The sequence below is a fragment of the Euwallacea fornicatus genome, chromosome 11 (genome assembly GCF_040115645.1).
Source record: "Euwallacea fornicatus isolate EFF26 chromosome 11, ASM4011564v1, whole genome shotgun sequence".
In the NCBI taxonomy this organism is placed as follows: domain Eukaryota; kingdom Metazoa; phylum Arthropoda; class Insecta; order Coleoptera; family Curculionidae; genus Euwallacea; species Euwallacea fornicatus.
Genome location: NC_089551.1, coordinates 3,100,675 through 3,123,136, shown reverse-complemented (window position 1 = coordinate 3,123,136; position 22,462 = coordinate 3,100,675). Strand labels below are relative to the sequence as shown.

General features: G+C 37.2%; 2 protein-coding genes across 8 annotated transcripts in view; one reads left to right on the top strand and one right to left on the bottom strand.

Annotated features, from left to right (window-relative positions):
- Positions 1-22,462, top strand: part of LOC136341985 (uncharacterized) — a 185,995-nt gene that overhangs the window by 15,979 nt on the left and 147,554 nt on the right. The gene's annotated exons all lie outside the window — the stretch shown is intronic.
- The window catches only part of olf413, a 66,655-nt gene continuing 56,888 nt past the window's right edge, over positions 12,696-22,462 (bottom strand). The window contains exons 7-8 of the mRNA XM_066287387.1: positions 21,788-21,956; positions 12,696-14,070 (exon numbers count right to left, since the gene is read on the bottom strand). Coding sequence (XP_066143484.1) covers positions 13,777-14,070; positions 21,788-21,956 — 463 coding nt within the window. The 3' untranslated portion in view covers positions 12,696-13,776. The remainder of the gene's footprint in view (positions 14,071-21,787; positions 21,957-22,462) is intronic.

The window sequence follows — 22,462 nt, the reverse complement described above, 5'->3', positions numbered from 1 at the left end:
TTTTATGAGCGTTTTTCTTTATTTCATACTTGAGAATGCATACCTCAAATAGTGCCGTGCAATTCTGAAACGTCGTGGGATCCGTAGATTTGATTAAATTTGAAAATGAATTAATTCATGAGGAAACTAAACGGAATTTGACCAAAAGTTAGGAGAGATAAAATTTAGATAATAGATTGAAAATCTTAAGAAACATATTAACATTTGCCAGTGGCGCACCCTGTGCCAGAAAATACATGGCTTAAATAGTGCCATGCAATTCTGAAACACTGTATAATCTGAAGTCTTTTTGCTAAAAAAAGTTGTTTTCTGTCAAAATATAACGACAGATGTATTTTATTATTTATTTTAAACGTAGATATGAATGTAATTTTCGACATTTTACGGTGTTATTTTGTTTCTGAAATTTTTTCTAATAATGTCCAGCAATAATCAGCAAGCAAAGTAACAATTCTTTTTCCTCGATATTGTTTCTCCATGGAAGATATGTCGTGGGAATACTGTTCCCCCCATTCGTCACTTACTGACCCCTAAATTTTTGGAGAAGATATCGAAGTGAGAGTCTAGAAAGTGAATTTTGAGAAATATGATATTATTTTATAAGCATTAAGTGGTTCGCTCACAATATCTTTGTAATTGTTACATTTGACGTTTCCAGTAAAATTTTTAATAACAAATTCAAAAATGCTCCTAGCTCAGAAATCAATTCCATTTAACGCATAGCCAAATATTCCATCTTTCATTATTCCCCTTAATTTTAGACCCCGAAATGCGCCCTCTTCAATTTTTGCCTCACTACGTCTCGAAAATTTTTATTTTGAATAGAGGAACCCTCTTCCATTCCGATCTACTGTTTTAGTAAAATTCTTCATTAGTCCCAATTTAATATGCAGAGGTGCAAATAATGCTTTTTTGGCATCAACTAGTGGTTCATTTGAAAAATTTGATAGTCCCGGAGGCTAGTGTTTTGTCCATTATTTCAGTATTCAACACATCGAAAACATAATCGATTGGGAAGCGAATCTGCTAATTAAGGGAATATCATGGAGAAACGTATACTGTTAAATGTAATAAACTGGAACAGACTTATCTTAACGGGACACATGGATCACCATGTACATTATTGGTCATAATTATTGCAACTTTTGAAATTGACTTATATTTTTGTTTAAATCGAAGAGACAAATACGCCACCCTGTATATACATCTTTTATTCAACTACTTTTACTTATCGGAGAAAAGGAATGTATTATGTTTTCTTACATTCGCAGGTATAAACAAATTATGTTTCTTTATAAGCTAAAATTATTGCAACTATTTATTTTTTATGTTTTTTTGAGAAAATTTTGCTTCTCAGTTCTTGTATTCAATTTGACTATTATTTAGTGAATTTTCCGTCATGGCTCGAAGTAGAACGTATGGGGGTGACATTAAATCCAGAGTGATTAATTTTTATAAGAACGGTTTAAGGCAACTCGAAATAGTCATAAATCGACAGTGTCGAGAATGATCAAATTATTTGTTCGTACTGATAGTACGATACTATTAAAAAAAATACTGGTAGACCGAGAAAGTTTTCCAACCAATTGAACCGAAAAATTTTAAATATTGCGAAAAGAAGTCCTTTCCTATCTTGAACGAAAATCATGGGTGAAATCGATCAGACAGGACCATCTGGCCTTTCAAGTCGAACAATAAGGCGAAGACTTTGTGATAATGGCTTAAATAGTTATAGACCTGCCCCAACCACATTCACGGGACACCAAATCATTGGAAAATGGTCGTAGTTACTGACGAGCCTAAATTTAATTTATTTAGAAGTGATGATGTTGTTCACGTAAGGCGACGTAAAGGTCAGAGTTGGGGTCGAAAATACACTTGTCCCACTGTGAAACATGGTGGAGGATCTGTAATGACGTGGGGGTGCTTTTCGTCATTTGGTATAGGCCCTCTACACAAAATTGAGGAAAGGATGGACAAGTTTATATACAGAAATATTTTGGGGAACCTTTTGAAACCCTATATAGATGAAGTCGTGCCGCTTAAATTCACCTTTCAACACGATAACGATCCAAAGCATACATTTAAATTGGTTAAAGAATGGTTAGAACAGCAAAAAAATACTTGTTATGAAGTGGCCGTCCCAAAGTCCTGATCTCAATCCTATTGAGAACTTATGGGAAACCTTGAACCTGAAAATTCAGGATTTAACAGTTAAAAATGCCACGGAATTACTCCAATTATGATATATACGAATTAAATTGAAAGCTTGGTCAGAAATAGTTCCAGCTATAACTGAGGAATTAATTAATTCTATGTCAAATTGAACGGGAGATGTAGTGGGGTCTAAAGGATATTACACTAAATATTAAAAGTTTGTTGAATTTTTCATTGTTAGAGTTAATTATTTAAGCAATACAATTTATTTGCAATAATTTTGGCCTGGATAGAAACACAATTTGTGTATACCAGTGAATATAAGAAAAGTTAATATATTTCTTTTCTCTGATAAGTAAATATATTTCAATAAAGGACGTGTGCACAGGATGGAGCTTTGTCCCGTCAATTTAAACAAAAACATAAATCAATTTTAAAATTAGCAATAATTATGGACAATGCTGTATATCGTGGCAGGATTTATTGCATATTATAACTAGGCGTGTTACAGAATATCTATGGGCGATAGGAAATATCTGTTTATGGATTTGTTGGGGTATCAAAAAACATTAGATACGCCTAAAATTTGTCATGTAGCAAAACCTGTGTTTATCACTGTTATTGTTCAAAGACCAATGTGAAGTCAACTTAATACCTACTTACTCAGAAGTTCATCTCCCTCCAGTTTGACCCACTAATTCCCTAACGGTTTTATTAATCGGTCAGAAAATTCCGAAAGCCGACGAAGCTTTTGCATGATGTTTCAAAGCTCGACCACCCAGAGACCCGGCTTTAAAGGCTTAAAACGAGGACGCCATTTTGTTGGCAACGGCTAAACTTTAATGTCCGGCCGTATTTCATTGAAAAATCCCTTTTCTCCTTAAAAGGTTCATATTGCAGTTTTATTATGGGAAATGCGCATACTTTTGCAAGCCGTCAGAGGCGATCAATCAAGGAATATTGCCGATATCTGTTGCTCTTGCGGAAAACAAATTTTATTCATACGTGTTTGCTTTGAGCTCGCTTGACTCTCATACATTTCACGAAATTCCCCCTTGGAAAAACCGTGTCCTGATTATCTCCGGGGACGGCGAAATAACACAACTCGAACCTCGCTGCAGGACAAAAACGTCGGATTCCTGCAGCAAGATAAGACAGGACGACCTCGGACCAGATTACAAGTGCTGCCCTCCGGGATTCTATATTGAATTAAATTTACATAACACCGTGTTTTTTCGGTTTATTAGTACATTTATCTTCGTTTATACATCGGTCTCTTTGTCGGGATTTATACGGTTCGAGTGCGTCCATCGGACTGGATTTACTGCGCCATTGTGTGTGCAAGTGATTAATAACCGAAAGACGGAATTAATATATCGGGTATTCCTGGCAGTAAAAGAGGAAATTAGATTTCCCTTGGCATGCCTGAAATATCGAAATTTCCCTAATAATGTGTGCGAAATACCTTTTCCCAACGCGGAATTTGTTAATTTCGTAGTTTTTTCGATACCCCGTTGGCGCAACTATTCCAGCAATTTCCAACTAATTAAAGCTCTATTACATTGTCAAACCAACTCACGTTTCTCACGCACACTCACGCTTAAAGTCATCATAAAAATATGGTTACGATGCCATCTTCTGGAAGCTGAGATCTGCCGCAGGATAGCAAGGTATGTAAATCAGGCTTGAGAATCACGTCTAAGTAATTTCGTGTGTTTAAAAAGCTACAATGTGGCTCTCGTAAAAACTGATCCGGGAAGTTCTCAAGGATATTTTGATACCCACTTCCTTGATACAATTTAGGCGGCAAAAAAGGGCGGAAAGAAAACACCGCAGGTATGGAGGTAAGAGGGTGGCTTTAATGTATCCCATGTGACGCGTGTGACACATTATAGAAAAACAATTTTTCGTTTTTTTACATCCCTCATGAATGACCTTTGCAAAACATATACAGAGCGTCCACTCAACGGCCCTCGGACGCCTATGTGTTTATTCGTGATTTCAGTGAGAAAATAATCAATTATAGGGTTGTATATCAGGCTAATGAAGATAAATCTTAAAATTAGTGACAACCGTACAGGGTATCAGAAAAAAGTGGAGGTCATAAAGTGTAATTTTTTCAAATGGGACCACCTGCCCATTTTTCACGTGATAGAATCCTCACTTGGTTCGGTGTTAGTTCTTAGTTTTTTTTTACACTGGAACGCAGGGGTTCGCAGAACCGACTTTTTATAAGACATTTTTACAAATTTTCAATGCTTCACAAAAAGTTAATACTACAGTCAACTTAAGTCAGATTTTGATAATATTATGCAATATTATGCAATATTACCTTAGCAGGAACGAATATTCGTTTAGCCAAAAATATATACAGGGTGTTCACAATAGCGGCTTGGATTTCATCCTTCCAACATGAATTTTCTTGTCTTTTTCAAATAGGATGGTATATTTTTTATGTCATAGGAGGATAGAAAATTATTTTTTTTCCATTTTGGCATAAATTAATGTCTACTTATCGTAAATGCCAAAGGAATAATTAATTATTTCGGAAAAATCTGCGTTCATGGCTAAGTGCCTTAGTGTTAAGCATACGTTATTAACTTTTCGGCACAATGATTTCCTAATATATATAACATAATAATGTAGGGAGTCTAGAAAGTCCAAAGTAGCATTTCCAACGAGAAGGAAGTGTTAATTATGAAAGAAAAAGTCGAAAGAAGAGAGCCTTAAGAGAAGAATATCAACTGGATATCGCCTTATCGGTAGTAGTAAACCGACGCATTGGCGTAAGAGAAATTAGGCAGGAGGTCAATCAGCTGTCAAACCTCAAACAACATGGAAACCGTGGCAATGCATAGTAAACACCTAGGTATGTTACCATGGCATATGCAGTTTCTCCTAAAGGAATTACTAATTCCATATATATTATCGATATCAATATCAAAGATAAATATGACAATACTTTATACGAAAATGAAGAAAATTCAAGTTGAAAGGTAAAAATTCAAATTGTTATTGTGAACACCTTGTGCGTATTTTTGAATATATGGTTATTCGGCACTCCGAAGGTGATCTTACAGGAGAATCCATCCCAGACTGATCAAAACCTTTTTAAAGCTAACTGCGATTTTTTTTTGTAAGATAAAATTTGCAGTTTTTTAATTATTTATAATAAAATGTATTGTAGACATTTAGTGTCTATTTTTTTTTTAAACGTCATAGCCTCGAGTCACTGCATCTCAGGGTAAAAAAATTAAGGAATTGACACAAGATTAAAAGCAGTTTTATCACTTGAAAAATGCACGTGATCTCGTTTAAGAAAAAAGACTTTTTGTAATGCTTGTCTTTTTCGGGACACCCTGTAGGCTCGTCACTAATTCTAAAAGTTACCTGCATTGGCTTTGTATACATTTCCATTAAAAAAATTTTTGTGAAATCACAGGTAAACTCATAATAATCCGAGAGATTGTTAAACGCACAGCCTATGTATACCTTATACAATATCGGAAAATGGAGGCTTCTAATCACGTCCGCACTTTTATTTCTCAAATCTTTTGATACATTTTTAACCACCCCCATCCCTGGTCGATAGTTATTTCTTCAGTCGAGGACACATGGTCGAAATGACATCCTTTCCCACCACAACGTGGCGAAAATATAATCCGAATTATCCTAAAAAGCTTTAAATATTTAAGCAATATTTCCAACAACTCGATGGGACTCGAATGTATATACCCAGCCCTCGGGTCCCATCTGGTATGTAATTATCGGGGCTCGTTAATTAACTGACGTGCCTCGTTGTTTGGTATGTAGATGATAAAAGTTTGTCCAGTAACAATAAGTTTGTCTAATTGCTAGTCTGTCTCTGGATTAATTAATCACCGCATATTGATCATCTTCAAAACACACAGAGTTGTGCTAATATACATAAGATCCGGCTCCCCTTTTCGCAACCGCTCTCAAAAACGTAAACCTTAAAGAATGCGAAATCAGGGAAATTATGAGGCCCTTTTTCTAATTTATTTTCGAGTAAATTAAAAAAAGTCGAGGGCTCCTACTGGGAAATTTATTAAGATTTCGAGCTTTTCAATTTTCCTTTTATGAGCTAACATTCCCGTTGCTGCACGTGTTACATAATGTATTTCCAGCTATTATACTTACAATTTATCGCCCCCGAGGAGAGCGCAATAAGAAAAAGTTCGCCCAAGTTTTACCCGTCGGTTACTTTAAGCAAATATATGGCTTCATTTGCCAGCTGCAAAACCCGAAATTATGGCCCTCGACTTCTGTTTTTGAGGTCTTTCGTATAAGCTTAAATATTGCTCAACCAAAAACCAGAAGGCCCGTGTACCCTAAAAATAATTTGCAAGATCGTTTGTTTCATCGATAATTATTGATGAGACAACACAGCCAATTCTGCGCGCGTCTACAATAATCAAGTCACTAGCGAAGCGTTCCCATTGGCTTGAGAGTCTCCGATCAACTGCTGCAAAGCATTAAGTTAGCTGCTTTAGAATCAAGCGTGACTCAGCTTTTCCGTGCGTGATTGAATTGAAGATTAGAGGTGAAATTAGCTAGAATTTCTGATTTTTCAGGTTTTAGATCAACGATTTTGAATATTTGGCAACATGCAAAAATTAATAGGTACGGGGGAATGAGATATCCAAATCTTTTCAGAATTCAGTAGAAATTAAGATCAGAAACAACTCGATATCCGTGCCTGTAGCAAAATAGTCTGTAGGGAAATATCGGAGAAAAATCTAAGATGTTTTGGATTCCTCTCATTAACTGACTTTTAGGGAAATATGTATCTTACGATAGAGACAAGACAGACGAGTGTGTTATGTCTCTCTTGTCACTAAATTTGTTCGCTTAATATTTCATTTAGCCTAACTAATTTCTCTTACAAGACAACATCTAGACAACATCCTTTACTCAGTTGTTATACCATCTGTCCTGATCCGAAGATGGATAAATCAATGCAAAGGTTTTGAACGTCATAATCCCCAGTCAGGGGCCACTCCCTAATCTCACATGTTATTTTAGTAACCCAGACAGTTGACATTCTTTTTACGGCCTTAATGCCCGTACCTCGATCTAAAATCCGATGAGACGTAAATACGTTAATGGACGTCCCGGTTTTTAACAGCTTGTCCCGAAGAGGGAAATTTTAATTTACCTGGAAGGAATTTCTTTTATTAAAATTAACCTTTAGAAATGAATCCCCAAGGCTTACAGGGAATTTTTGCCTTTATCCCCCCAGAAATCGGGCTAATTTGGGGAAGAGTTATTACGGAGACAGGTGCTTTACTCAGTACTCCGAGGGGCAGTGGCTCATATAGCTCTTGAGCAGCAGTATTATTATTAAATCCAGACAGGAATTTTTATTACAAACGTTTTGCAGTAACAAGAAGACACAGTTCCAGGAAAATGTCGTTGCACTAGAGAGAGAGGAGTTAATGCACAAACACCCACCGGCCTTAATATTCACATACACCTAGTAGTTAGCACTCATACATCACCGGTAATGAGGCCATTAATCCCCGAGATGGATTTTTCAAAATCCCTCCAAAGGCGCGCCGTCCACTCCGTATAGTGTTGATGTCCATAAAAGATTATGAACGGGCATAAATAGAAATAACCATGTTAATGTCCATGTACAAATCCTTTAACGAATATCAGATAAATCATATGCGAGAGGTCCGTGGGTGGGTCTATGCTAATCGGGTTATACAAGGGCTAGTCAAATAAACATTCGTCTTCTTATCGTGTAAATTTGACACTATCAATCAGGGGTATTCGGTTTTCGAAATATCGATATGTTAATAAGCAGTATGGAAATTTTGTTCTTGGAATGAGAACAATAGGTGCAATAAGTCTTAGAACCAAAAGGGCGTCAGCAATATATCGATCATCAAGGGAACAGCAGGATATTAGTAAATTTGGTTTTCCGAAAAGCATCCTAAAGGGCTGCGCAATAAACCTGCTCAAGCAACACGAAGGTTAGACGTGAAATTTACATGAATAAACAACATAAGAAAATAACTGTCTTCACATCGTAGTTTTAAAAGCATCTATTAACCAGCATTACATTTGTATTATAATGGAGTTTTGTTTCAATTTCATTAATATACAAGATTCACAAAACTGCTCTGAGTCGCTGTTCCAAGGTAGCGAGCGCTTTCTTTCCATGTTTGCATAAAGAAGAATTTTTGCAAAAATGAATATTCTTGCAATGTGCCTCGGGGATGGCTCAAACTTTGAGACTCTTCTGAACAACTTTTTAAGTTGTTCTAAGTTTAAATCAATCTTTTAGCTCTCAAACAATTTAATTCACTCAAATTCTCCACTACCTGGCGAATATATAGCGTAAAAAAGTATTTTGTCTGTAGAAACACGTATTTTCCGTCACTGTGTGAAGGCCGTCTAAGTCAACGTCTCGTATACCCATCTTTTTCTATTACGCACGCTTAAATTAAAGCGGCAAATGTTTTCCTCTACCGTCACCGGCCATTTTTTGATGCAGTGGGTTGATATACAAATACCGTCGAACTTAATTCCGAAGTGTGCTTCAGCTGGTTAAGTGGCTTCAAATAATAGTTGAATGATTATTTGACTTTCGCCGCATTAACGCATTTAACTAATTTCCTCCGTTGTTCGAAAATCGATGTCTGTTAATTGGAAGAAAGGAATGCTCGTGACGGCGCCCAACAAAGCAAGCAAACTTCTCTATAGTCGGGCATTTTCAATACACTCGATAAGAGGCAAAAATATTTCCTCTGCCTTTACAAATATTTGTCAAATAAAGGGTCCGAAATTTATTCATGGAAGAATTAAAGTAAAATATTGAATTTGGATGATAAATGGGTTTCCCTTCCATTATTCCGGACATAATAACCGATGTCATTCATCCGGGGGAGCTTTGTACGCGGCACGGTGGTTTTTCCCTTTGTAAGGGCGCACTGACATTATTAAAGTTAAATGTCGATCAAAGGGCCGAAATCGGTATCGATACGCCCCTGCACTCCACTTTAATGTTACCTCGATGATTTAACTGCAAAGTTTGCGGGCTTTTCTACATGTACATAATTTTTAAGTACTTTCGAAAGCTCCGCTTCAGCGAGCTTTTGTTTTGCCGCAGTTTTTTCTTCCTGAAAGTTTCCAGGTCTCGAGTTTTATTACACGACGGCATCAAGTCGCTTCTGGCGGGTTTTCTACAAGTTATAACATAGTTTCTTTGAGATGTTCACTTCTTTATGCAGAATTAGATATATCGGATTTCGTGTTTTAATGGAGAACATGATATAGCTAAACTCTATTTGTTCTTACTCCACACAAAATAGTTGAAGGATTGAATGGTAGAGCTCCCTGAAATTTCAGCCTTATTATAGGCGCAGATGTTCAAAATTTTAAAATTGTCAAGTATCTCGCACTACATCCAACATTCTTCATGACGTTTTCCTTTAAATTTTTCCTTGCTACATCCATCGACTTGGGGCAATGCTATGGTGGCTTTTTGAATTTTACCGGACTTTGCACGTCTTGCTTAAGCGGACGGGGGGCGATTTTTTTAAATAATCGGAAGTCTGAAATTCTATTGATGTACGAACCAGTGGCGGAACACCTCCAATTAAGCCCTTAATAATTGTAGAAATTTGCCGTTACCGTAACTTCATAATTTTTATTCATTATAATACTGGCTTGCTATGCCTCTGGTTATAGAGTTATCGCAGTTGAAAATTTCCTGTATTTAAATACATATCTTTGTAAAAATATATATCTCTGTAAAGATCAGCAGCTGAACCCCTGTAATTTACCCGCAATGTATTTAACGTAAAAATTTAACTGTATTTCTTTATTATGGTGTACGTCAATTCCAATTTTCTGCGTTTCTTGTTTTGCACACTCCCAATGGCGATTTCCTTGCATTACCACAGGCATTGACTTCTATTCAAACGTCACTAGCGGAACAAATACAATTGACCCGTAAATCAATTTCCCGATATTAGGGAAAAGTTTTACGTTAAAGTGGCAGGATTGCACCTTTAAATAATCACCGTGTATTGCGAGTTGCCTACCGCATTTCTCTCAAACAGCTCCTAAGTTTATGTATTTTTTAAATATATATTTAAATATAAATTAAAATTTCCTTAAGATTAGTCGAGGATTCGGAGCTTTTGGAATTTTGCCACAGAAGCGATATGAGACAGAAAATTTACGGTTTTAACCGATTCCTAGTGTGTTCACTATACACAGAGCTCCCAAATTTGAAATAATATTTTAAATCGGATTTAAAAATTTTGAAATTACGGGCTTCTTCGATGTTATATTCCATCATTTTCTTCGGTGTATAACATTCAATATTTGCACAAGATGTGTGGGTTTATTTGAATTCGGTGATGGATTAAAATTGCAATTCCTCGCTAGCGATTACTGTAAACTATTGACCAAAACAGATCCGTTAAAGGCTGTCAATGCAATCAATTAAAATGGACAAGTAAAAAGCCTAAAGCCGCATATGCCTTGCCGGTAATGAGACAGTGAGGCTTAAACTAAAAGAGAAAAAAAGCCTCCGAATGCAATTACTGGCGGTGATTTATGTCCGAACGTCTCTTCGGCATCTTTAACATTTAAAAACGCTGTTTAACCTGGTGCCAGCAGGAGGCCCTCATATAGACCCGCGAATGCTCTTTCTCTCTTTTACGACCTTTATCTACACTAAGAGGGTTTATTATATTAGTAATTAAGTTTTGTGTGCCCTAAGTATAATAACAGTCACGACAAAATTGCTATGAATCGAATATGGGTGCATTTTGATGAGGACGCAAAGCCGAAATATAGCTCGTGTGTGTATCATCGGATCAGCGTTTGTTGGAAATGGAATCGTTGAGCTGATGGAATAATATGCTTGCAAATGGGCATACTGCCGCTATGAAATGTTTAACGCTAAATTTGCCAATTTACCATCCTATATAGAGAGCAGGATTCTTTTAAGCGCTATAACGGGAGAGTAAAACCAAATAAATATCACTGAAGCCGCCCCATTTTCAAATGCAATTTATATTCGCACCTAAGCAACAGATACGGCCACACTATCGGCCGATATTCAACAAGCTGTCCAAGTTTTGATTGATGAACTCAAATAGGGCGAAAAGGGCCGCAAAACTATGCATATTTCCCGCAATAAAATTGCAAAATGTATTTCATATAACCCGTACCGGGACCGAGCGATTTTTCAACGAGATACCCGGTGGACATTAAGGTTTCGCCGCCGACAAAATTGGGTCCTTATTTGGGAGAGATGATAAATCACAGTCTAACTGTTTCAGTTGAAAATGAAAAAAAATTCCCAGGGGTTACCTGAGGACATTCATGGGCAACGCACGAATATATGTGTTTAGTGGAAAGCCTCAAAATCGAAAAATTAACATCTGAGTCCCATTAGGATTATGAAAAGTGATCTCGATTCCGAATTTAACTGGACTAAAAAATTACAGAGAAGTGTACAGTGTACACCTACTCAGGGATCAATATAGCCTCGAGAACTTACATATGTGCTGTGTTGCCTACCTCCACAGGCAATTTCTAATGAAATTGGCTACGTTTACATCTAAAGTATTAGTTCGTTATGAATAGTATATGTATATATATACGTCATAACGTATATTTTCCAAGTACATGTACTTATTCTAGGAGGTGATTTTAAGGTAAACAACAAAACTTTTTTACCGATAAATATATGGTCTTATCCCCCCCCCCTTTTTTTTCTCACCCAAATCTGAGGGCAACAATTTCTTTTTGTTTTTCTAAAAATGCAAAAGTGCCACGAAAGCTAAACTTGCTACGATGTATTGTCCCTCAGGGATGACTCTCTTCCATACTTTGTTAGATTTTAATTTTATCTAGAAACAATTAAGTAAATGATCACAAAGATATTTTTCGTTCAAACAATTACACTTTTTTATTTTTATATTATAAAAAAATATCCAATGGAAAGTCTGTTCATTTTTAAAACTTTTTACCTCTTGCTTTTTACTTTAAATCTAATAGTTTTCGGAAAAAAAAATAAAACATACATTTTTCCCCTTCGATTTAACCGAACATTGTAAGGTGGAGGGTGGATTTAGACTAAACGTGTGTAGGAAGATAAATGTTTTTTGCCTTAAAATAATTCCCTGGAATAAGTACACGTAATTAGGAAGAACCCTGTACATACACATGTACATATATTAATCAGAATAAAAATGTACAAAAATATAGGTGTCACATCTAAGAAACATTAAAATTTTGATTTTCAGAGAGCAACACGCACATTTTTTACAATTCGCTAAAAAGTTATATTTCGAGTTTCGATATCTCATAAACGAACTGAGACAGGCATAGAGATTTATATATTACAACTTTTCACAATGTGGCTTCATTCAAAATGTGCAAGAATGCACAATGTGTCATTTGAAAACTTCATGTATATATATATATGTGTATATATATAGTACTTACCTGCGTGAGGAAATTTTGAGTAATAAAACAACTGGCCGTTGTATTACTAGAAGTTGTATTATTTATAAAATATATTACACAAGATATCTACACTGTACAGGGTTTCATTGTCAGTTCAACAGCTCAACTAATAAATTACATTTTACACAGGAAGAGGTAAACTCATACGTAGTGTAGCACCAGTCTAACCGAGTATACACATAAATGTACAAAAAAAAGGAACAGTTTATATAATGCACTATATATATTATTTATATAAAGTTACGTTACTGGTATACACATCTAACTATAGGAGTTCGTTTTGCTTGTTTATTGAAGCCAGACCGAATACAACAATGATTGTGCACGCTCTTCAGATCGTCTGACCTCATTGGACCAAATCCCGCAATATCGACTAACAGACAACAACATCAGCTACTGGGAGGTTCGCCTTATATACACAAAACTTAAGAAAAAAGGTTTTTTACACATAAAACTATGACATCACAGACCATACGCGGCAACGTGGCAGCATCCGCGGAAAAATTCGGCTTAAGCCTTGGTAAGCGTTCCTTGTTCCGGTTCGTTTTTCCATATGGAAAATGGAAATTAAAATGTCCAATGCTGATGAAAGCGGATTTGTAGCGTCAGTCGCGAAATGAATGCTTTTTACTCCATGAAAAGCCCTTTTTAACTTGGCTTGACGCGTTATTAATTTGAATTTGTTTTTGATTGAATTTCACGTTCCATTAATGTCTTCCGATGAAGTGGTTTTTTCTGTAAAAATTTTCGTAATAATGAAAATTTGTCGTCAGTACACCATCAGAGCTGATCTAGTGTACGTAAAAACTATAAAGCGAAATTAAAAATTCCTCTATCGATGATTGACTTTGAACGTACTCCCGCTTCGCAGTGAAGTTTTTAATTATTGAACTCGCTAATTTTTGCGCTATAGAGCTCGTGTCCAAGCGACTGCTTTTTGTCCAGATTTACAGTGTGATTGTCATCGCATTTTAAGAGGCACGAATCCGCTTTCACATAAAAGAACGCTTTCAGGCCTCAACCCATCCCCTTATCTCTTTCTCTTTAGCTGGCCGAACGGACTAGTACGAACATGACTTGGCTACGGTGCGCCATTGCTCAACGATTAAACCACACTAGTATCACTGCTACAGTCACTAAAATCACTTCCGAGGAGGTAGCTTTTGAGGCTGAGTTAAAGCGACTCAGCCCTAGTGACTCCTCGTGCGCAGGGCTGCTGCTGCGCGACACTTTACTGCGCGTCACCCCCTCTATGTGGTTGCCCTCCACTTCAACCACCTGCGTACCACTTGGCCATCCTTCTGTGCTGAATCTCCGGTAGCTGCATTGATCTCCGGCATTCCGGATGTACGGTTTCGATATGTTCGGGTAATGCGATTCTTTGTCCGTGCCCTGCAACAATAAAATCACGATTAAGTACATACATGCAAAACTTTCAATATAAAATTTTACATGAAAGGGATGCTGCATTTGTACAATGGAAACAAGACAGGTGACGATATTGCCCTCCCTCCAAACACGAGGGTTTCATTGTACGAGACGGTTCGAATTCATGCTGCAAGCCGGCCCTAATGAATATTTTCTGTACGTGCCTCTGAATAGGAAGTGACGTTAATACGCGTATGATGTACAGGGTTGCGATTTATATTTTCCGTTTCCCCGTGTATTGTCGGTGCTGCGACCCTCCATTGTTGCCATGGCCCGGTTAGACACGGAGAGGGTGTGTGTAGGAATTGGGAATTGAAATCGCACACGTGGGAGGGGTGAATTCATGCCGCCTGTTAGAGCTGCTTAGAGGAATTTTGAGGTACGTTTAAGCAGTGGGAAGACATGCCTTACAAAGAGGCAAAATGCCCTGAAAGTGGGAAAAATGTTTTGAAGTGAGGAATATGGAGGGTGTTAAAAATTCATCACATCGGAACTCTAGGGATCGAGGTGCAATTTTTTAAGAGATTTTAAGTGCAGCGACTCGGGCATGGGGCATCTTCAAGTAGAATCCATCACCACGGTCTCTACGGTTCGTCTAAATGTTGTAGAAATTAGTCCACACAAAAAAAACCGCAAAAATTGTCTAAACGCCTGATAAACCGTCCAGTGGTCTAATATAAGTCTCGATGTGCGTTTCATATACAATTTTTCTTCTTAACAGAGCTTCCTAATAAATGTTATTTTTATTAGTACTTTATTCAGGTACCTATAGGTCTCCCCATTAAAATCTATCTTTGCATGCACCTGATGGTTTTCGATTATTCCTGAACGTGACTGATGTGGCCATTCGCAACATCACAGGGCAATCTGCATCTTCATGTGGTCATCTGTATTTCTTCGCATTTTATCTTGTCCGAGTATTATCCTACATATGGACGCCTGGCGCCATAGACAACCGAAGCCCATTAGGACGCAGGGATGAGGGATAATATACGGCCGCCTTTAAACTACGAGCCATGATCATTCAGCTTCAGAATTGTTTATAAGTACTTATGCTGTTAGTTTTATCTTCAATTCACTTAGCATGAGTGAAACAAATAAGTTCTATGATCACAACAATCTTCTAATAAAAACAATTTTGGTAAATAAATAATTGTAGTTCGTATGAAGATGGTGCTAAAATGGAGTGCTCGGATGTTCTTGCAATAAAAGAGGGTGTACAAGCTGAAGTAGTACAAACGTCAGAAAGTCACTGCTGCCGAAAGGTGCGAAGGAAATCGTTTTTTTTTTTTCAGTTTTTGGTTATCTAAAAAAGCACTAGTTATGATATATCCGAATTTCATACCAGTGATTCTGATCAAATTTAACGGATTAGCCTGAGTAATAAACTAATAATATATTCATATACAGTCGCTCGAAAAATATTCGTACAACTAAAAAAAAATTCTGTAAACCGTAATTTTCGACTGATTTTTTTCAAATTTTCTATAATGGAAATTCAAATCTAACCTTTTCAGAATTTGATTTTTAGAGCGCTTTTCAGGGTGTTAAAAATACTCCGTGTGGAAACTTCGTGTGCGCTGAAAAATTTTTAATATGGTTTTATAATTTTGTAGAGGATTTTTCTTCATATATATTCTGAAAATTTTATCAAAATCGAATCACAAATAAGAGAGTTCCAACCTTTTAAAATCGTCAAAAAGTGACGGTTTTCACGCAAAATTATGAAATTTAGACATTTTTTGAAAAATTTGCAACTCACAAGAAGTTTCCAAAACGGAGCATTTTTTAACATCCTGAAAAGCACTCTAAAAATTAAATTTCCAAAACTTGCTAAAACACTTAAACTGAGTTCAGATTTGAATTTTTATTGTACAAAATTTTAACAAAATCGGTTGAAAATTACGGTTTACAGAATTTTTTTTCCGGCTGTATGAATAGTTTTTTGAATGATTGTATAAATAGTATATAGGTAATGTGGTTGTGATTTTGACCACTCAGCATCATTTTGACCACGGTAATCGCAATGCATGTTTATCTGTGATCCATTTTTTGTACGACTTACTGTGTTGATTAATTCCTTCAATATTTACATGAACTATAGATTCTAAGTACCCAAACATTATAGGCATTTTATAAGGCGGGACAAATGTGTTCTGAATATTTTGCAAAAGGGCTCTTCTTTGAGGCTCAACAGCACAATGACGAATAGAGATAAGCATAGAAGCTCGCATATTAGTATGCATCACCACACCTTTAAATTTCTGAATATGTAAAAGTATATAGGGTGTCCCATTTAAATTATTTGATTTCTTGGTCTCGAAAAGCGACCCAACAATTTTCGCAAAAAGCTCGTTTTGGAGGCTCAATAGCTTGAAAACCAATAAATACAGGTACGAAGGTGGTCTCAGAAATACCCGACCTGACGTATAGATGGCGATTTTTTTGCGTTTATCACAAAGAATTAAAAAGTTTACGTCTAAAGTTTGAAGGCACTACATTGATTTGGGTTTGTTTTGACGCCGTTTTTCGTCAATGCTTTTAGAGATTTTATAAAAATGGAGAAAATTGATTGTCGATACGTCATTCAATGCCTTCATTTGAGAGGTCTTAATCCATCCAACATCAAAGCAGAGTTAGATTCTACTCTGAGGGAATATGTATCCCTTCGTTAACGATTCTAAAAAATTGGGTGGCAAACGCGGTCGTACGAGCAAACCAAGAAGAACTTCGCAGCGGTCGACCCAATGAGGTGACAACTCCAGAAATTCTAGTGAACATTGACAAAATTGGACTGGAAGACTGCGTGAGTTGCCAGACATTATAGGCACCTCAAAAAGTATTGTGAATCGCATTTTAACCGAACAATTCAATATGAGAAAGCTGTGCGCAAGATGAACAAAGACAGCGTCGTGAGGATGTTTCAAGGGGGTGTTTGGTAAAGTTTCGCAGCAATACAGTCGAGTTTTTACGTCGATCCATAACCATGGATAAAACATGGGTCCATCATTTCGCACCTGAGGCGAAAAAGCAGCCAAAACAAGAGACCCAAAGGCGAGAATCCGCTCGAAAAGGGGCGAAAACCGCCTCATCTGCAGGAAAGGTGACGATGTCAGTCTTTGGAGATGCATGTGGTATAATTTTTATTGAGTGTTCCCCAGAGGAAAAACAAGAAACGGATAATATTATACAGGGTTTTTGCAACAACAAATAGCCACCCTCGGTACCTCCCAAAACTATCTTTCGATTGAAAAGTGCTAAGACGTGTTAACGCGCGCAGCTAAGGGGACATCTTTTTACATCATATCCGAAATTTTGTCATTAACCCTTTGGCCATCACAGCTACCCCCTTTAAATTTTCAAATGTCACCATACCGTGTGATGCACATCGCTGCAAAGGTTAGTTCGCAAGGAATGCATTCTACTATTCGTTTTGTGTATTCGCATGAAACTGAGACATAAAAAGTTTTAGAACTATTTGAGTTTATTTTGGTTAAACTGCTGATGGCAGCACCGATGCTTTTCTTCCAACTTCTATTTTCACCTCAGCCGGTCAACTTTCAGTTCATTTTGAATTAAAAGTGTCAACACCGTTCACACTGCCGAAAGAATCGAGATTATGCGTTTTTATTTCAAAAATAATAGCCGCAGCTCGTGATTTCAATGAACTTCATCCCGATAAATTCATTGGTCATTAGTATGTTTTAAAGTTGATGCAAAAATTAATGAAAACTGAATCAGGGACAAACAAAAAACATTAACCAGACAGACAAATTATTAATGAACCTGTTGAAACTGCTGTTTTGGGACACGTTGCAATAGATAACAATCAGTCTTTAAATGAACTTTCCCATGCGTCGCGGGTTTTAACAAGCAGTGTGCGGAGAATTAAAAAAAAAGCGCCGATTTCACCCATGTAAGATAAGACTTGACCAAGAACTAAATAAAGGCGACAATGCTCGAAGGCTAGAGTTCTGCAAAATTACGTCTAATAATCTAAATAAATAATAATCGAATTAACTGAACTTGTACAATATTTGTTTCAGCGATGAGTACATGTTTTTTTTTAAACCAGAAAAGTCAATAGGCATAATTGTAAATATTGGTCAAACATGAATCCGCATTTGTTTATGGAAATCAATATGCGATATCCACAAGCTCTTAATGTTTGCGCAGGTATTCTAGGAGAACACATCGTTGGCCCGTTTTTCATTAACGGTAACTTGAATGGCGCTAGTTATCTCGAGCTTCTTGACACCACTGCTGATCCACGCATAATGAAACTAGTGGAAGATGTCGAAAATTTGCTTGAAAATGAACTAGTTTTCCATCAAAATGGTGCACCTCCTCACTATGCGGTTCCCGTTTGTGAATTTTTAAAAAATCGATTTCCTAGACGATGGGTTGGAAGACGTGATCTCATCGAATGGCCGGTTAGATCACCCGACCCGTGTCCGTTGGATTATTTTTTATGGGGATATTTGAAATCCCAAGTGTATGCGACACAGCGGGCCAGCATTGCAGACCTTAGACAGAGAATAATAGAAGAATGTCGACAATTGACCCCGTAAGATCCGCAAACATTCGTGCTCTCTTTCAAAGTCGTCTGTGTTATTGCATGGAGGTTAACGGAAGTCACTTTACAATTACTTTAACAACAATTGCCGTTTTCAGCAGTTCGACCAAAATAAACACAAAAAGTTTTTCATTTTTTCAGGTCTCAGTTTCATGCGAGTACACAAAATGAATAGTAGAATGCATTCCTTGTGAAATAACCTTTGCAACGATGTGCAACACGTGATATGGTGACGTTCGAAAATTTAGGGGGGATGGCTGCAACGGCTAAGGGGTTGGTGACAGAAATCCGGATTTTGTGTAAAGAAATGTCCCCTTTGCGATTTCTGTTGACATGCCTTGGCAATTTTCATCCAAAAAACAGGTTTGAAAGATAATGAAGGTGGCTACTTGCCGTTGGAAAATCCTGTAGAAGTTTATTGTATCATTTGAGCGAAGAAATTAGGGAAAATGGACCGCAGTTGTCGAAAACGAGCGTCTTTTTTCATCAAGACAACATGCCAGGTCATACTTGTGTCACCGCAATGGCCAAAATTACTCAACTTGGTTTCGACCTTTTTCCTCGCCCAACCCTAGTCGCCAGATTTAGCCCCGACGGATTATTCTCTATTTCCAAACTTGGAAAAATGGCTTGGGAGAAAGAGATTTACCAATAATGGAGAAGTAGTTAAGACCAATTGGAAAACTCTTTCCTACTATAAACAGGATATACAGCAGTGGCCAAAAGTAGATAAACAGATTTTTTAAATTTAATCATACATATGTTAATTGATCTGTTTCCTATGCAGGTATGTTATTTACCGCAAAATACGTTATAAGAAATAAATGTTGATAAAGTTACTTTATTGTCAATAAAAATATAAATATTTGGAATTCACCTGGTCAAAAGTAGATAGACGTGGTAAAAACAGTTGAATTTACTTAAAATTCTTAAGATATCAGAATAATATTAGCATAATTTGCATTTGCTTCATAGTCTACAATATGCCTCGTGGTGTAAAAGAGTTCACTGATTTAAAAGAGCGAATTGTTAAAGCTTTTAGTGAGGGTGAACGACAGATGCAAATTGCCCGCAGGTTCGATGTTAACAAAAGCACTATTGGAGCTATAATAAAAAGACATTAAAGAACTCGATCAATTAACCAGAAACTAAAAACTGAACAATCAAAGGAGCTAAACAAAAAAGATATGCGGAAGATAAAGATTATTAGTTCGAAAGCTTCATTCATGTCTTCTGAGAAAATTCGATCTGAGCTGGAAGTTTACGGAGCTTCTGTGTCCCCAAGGACTCTAAGACGAAGATTAGTCGAAGAGAAATTATTTGCACGTAGGTCGAAAAAAAAACACTTTTCAGTAAGAAAAATCGGAAGGCCCGAATGGAATTTGCTACACAACTTATTCATTGGCTCAAATGGGATTAGGAACGTGTTTGGTGGAGCGATGAATCCAAGTTCAATTTGTTTAATTCCGATGGCATTCAATACATTAGACGTCCCACTGGTCAGCGATTAAGCCCTAAATACACTAGACCCACGGTTAAGCATGGAGGGGAGGATCGGTAATGATACGGGGATGTTTCAGCGGTTTTGATATTGGCCTACTACATAGAATAAGTAGAATCATTTGCAGATTTGTGTTCAAGGATACACTTGAGAAATTTATGTTACCGTATGTTGAAGAAACTTCACCCTTAAGGTTCGATTTTCTACACGACAACGATCCCAAATATTCCTTCAAGTTAGATAAACGATTTCTTGAAGAAGAAAGAGTGCCGGTTTTGACGTGGCCTTCCCAGTCGTCCGATCTGAATCCCGAATAGAAAACTCGTGGAAAGTTGTTGATTAAGAATTGAAAGATAAAAATTATTCAAATTGCGATGAACTGTTTACTGAAATTCAAGAAAAGTGACAAAATATTCATCCAGCAATATTAAGCAAATTGATTCAATCAATGCCGCGTCGATGTCAGGCAGTCATTGCCAATAATGGGTGTTTTACCATGTATTGGTGCCTTGGAAAATGTCCCAATTGAATTTTGAAACGATTTGAAGGAAATCGTTATGTTTTCATTTTCATGTTTAAATTGTCCATCTACTTTTGACCAGGTGAATTCCAAATATATATTTTTTTATCAACAATAAAGTAACTTTATCCATATTTGTTTATTAGTTCTTATAACGTGTTTTGCGTCAAATAACAAACGTGCATAGGAAACAGGCCGCATGCAAGATTTAATTGAAAAATTGTGGTCGTCTACCTGCTTTTGAACACCACTGTAGAACATTGCCGAGGAAAGTGTATCATTCTCAAAGGGGACACTACGTTGAAAATCGGGGTAAAATTTAACAATTTCTTGCCTTTAAGCGTTAGGTCGTGTGCTTCTGGGACTGCCACCGTACAAGGACTCGCGGCCAGAATTCATCATCGCGTCTTCTAATTTTTAAAAATTAAATGAATGTTTCAAGTGACACATCAATGCAGAAACAAATACGACGCCTGCATCCTCTAGATTACCGAAAACATAATCTAGTTCCTAAAGGGAAATAATGGAACCTTAAACCATGAATAAAAGGGCTTTTCGCTGCTGCATTATGCAGTTTTCCAATCAAAACCCTATTAGCCTGAAACCTATTCCGTGTATACGGAAACCTAAAACCACGTCTCGTCTGCGTCGCTCCAAAAATTAAATTTTACAATTCAGCTGACAGTTTCAATTTTGCATAAACTGACTTAAAGCCATTTTAGTTGGGTGTCTCGTCTAACCATCATTCCCGAGGGAACCGAACGAAACTGCTGTCTCGCAATTGTTGCGTCAGAGGTGAGGGATTTTGGGCGCGCCTTTGTTTCGCCTTCGGCTCCAATTAGCCCTCAACTTTTGCTTTGTAATATCAATATTGCCTAAGCGTAATTTTAACTTTTAAAAAGTTGCCTTATTGACGTAGAAAACGAACTTCCTGATCGCAGAAGTTTTGTAAAATTGGAAAATTTGCTTTGAACTTTTCTGCCGCTAAATGATTCATCATAGCTCTGTTTACTCAACCACAATTAACATTCAGAAGAAGGGGGCGAGAGATAATTAAAACTATCATACGGACGTTCTGGCTTACCGGCAGCAGGGTGAGCTGCGATGTCCAGCAGATTGGTTTGAAGGAGCCGCGCATTGTGGCCTCCTGGAAGCTTTGGAACTGATTGTCCCAGTCGTAGGAGACCAGTCTAGATTCCAGAGTCATTCCTGCTAATTCCGGGGGGGCCGCTATTCTCACTGGATTCGAGCCGCTGCAAGAGAGAACCCTGAATTAGTAGAATACTGCATTAAACTCTTATAAAACGACGTAGCTTTGAAGAGCCGAAATGAATCGAAACAAAACCACCTTGAGGACTCTTATTCGCATCATTCAATTGGGCTCCTCTTTCGTCGAGTGCCTGTTCCTAACCCAAATTGGCTGGCAATTCGTTCCAATTGTCTAATAGAGCCGCTTTATCATTCCGCTCCTAGAAGATAATGCCGTTTCGGAACGTCATCCCGTTAGTCAGTCCTTTTGTTCTTTATTCCATTTCACCAGGCGGTTTAAGTTTCTTAACTTCCATAAATACGTTTCGGAGGGAGTTTCCGTTACGGAATTTATCGCATCGGAAACGAGCGTCAGGACGATGTCAGGGCCCTAAAGTTCCGCTTAATCAGAACGATATAGTGCGGTCGTCTGCAGAAGGACAAATATCCATAATATCCAGCAGAAGGAAATGGGAGAGTCGTTTACCGATTTTGTTCAATTGCGATGAAA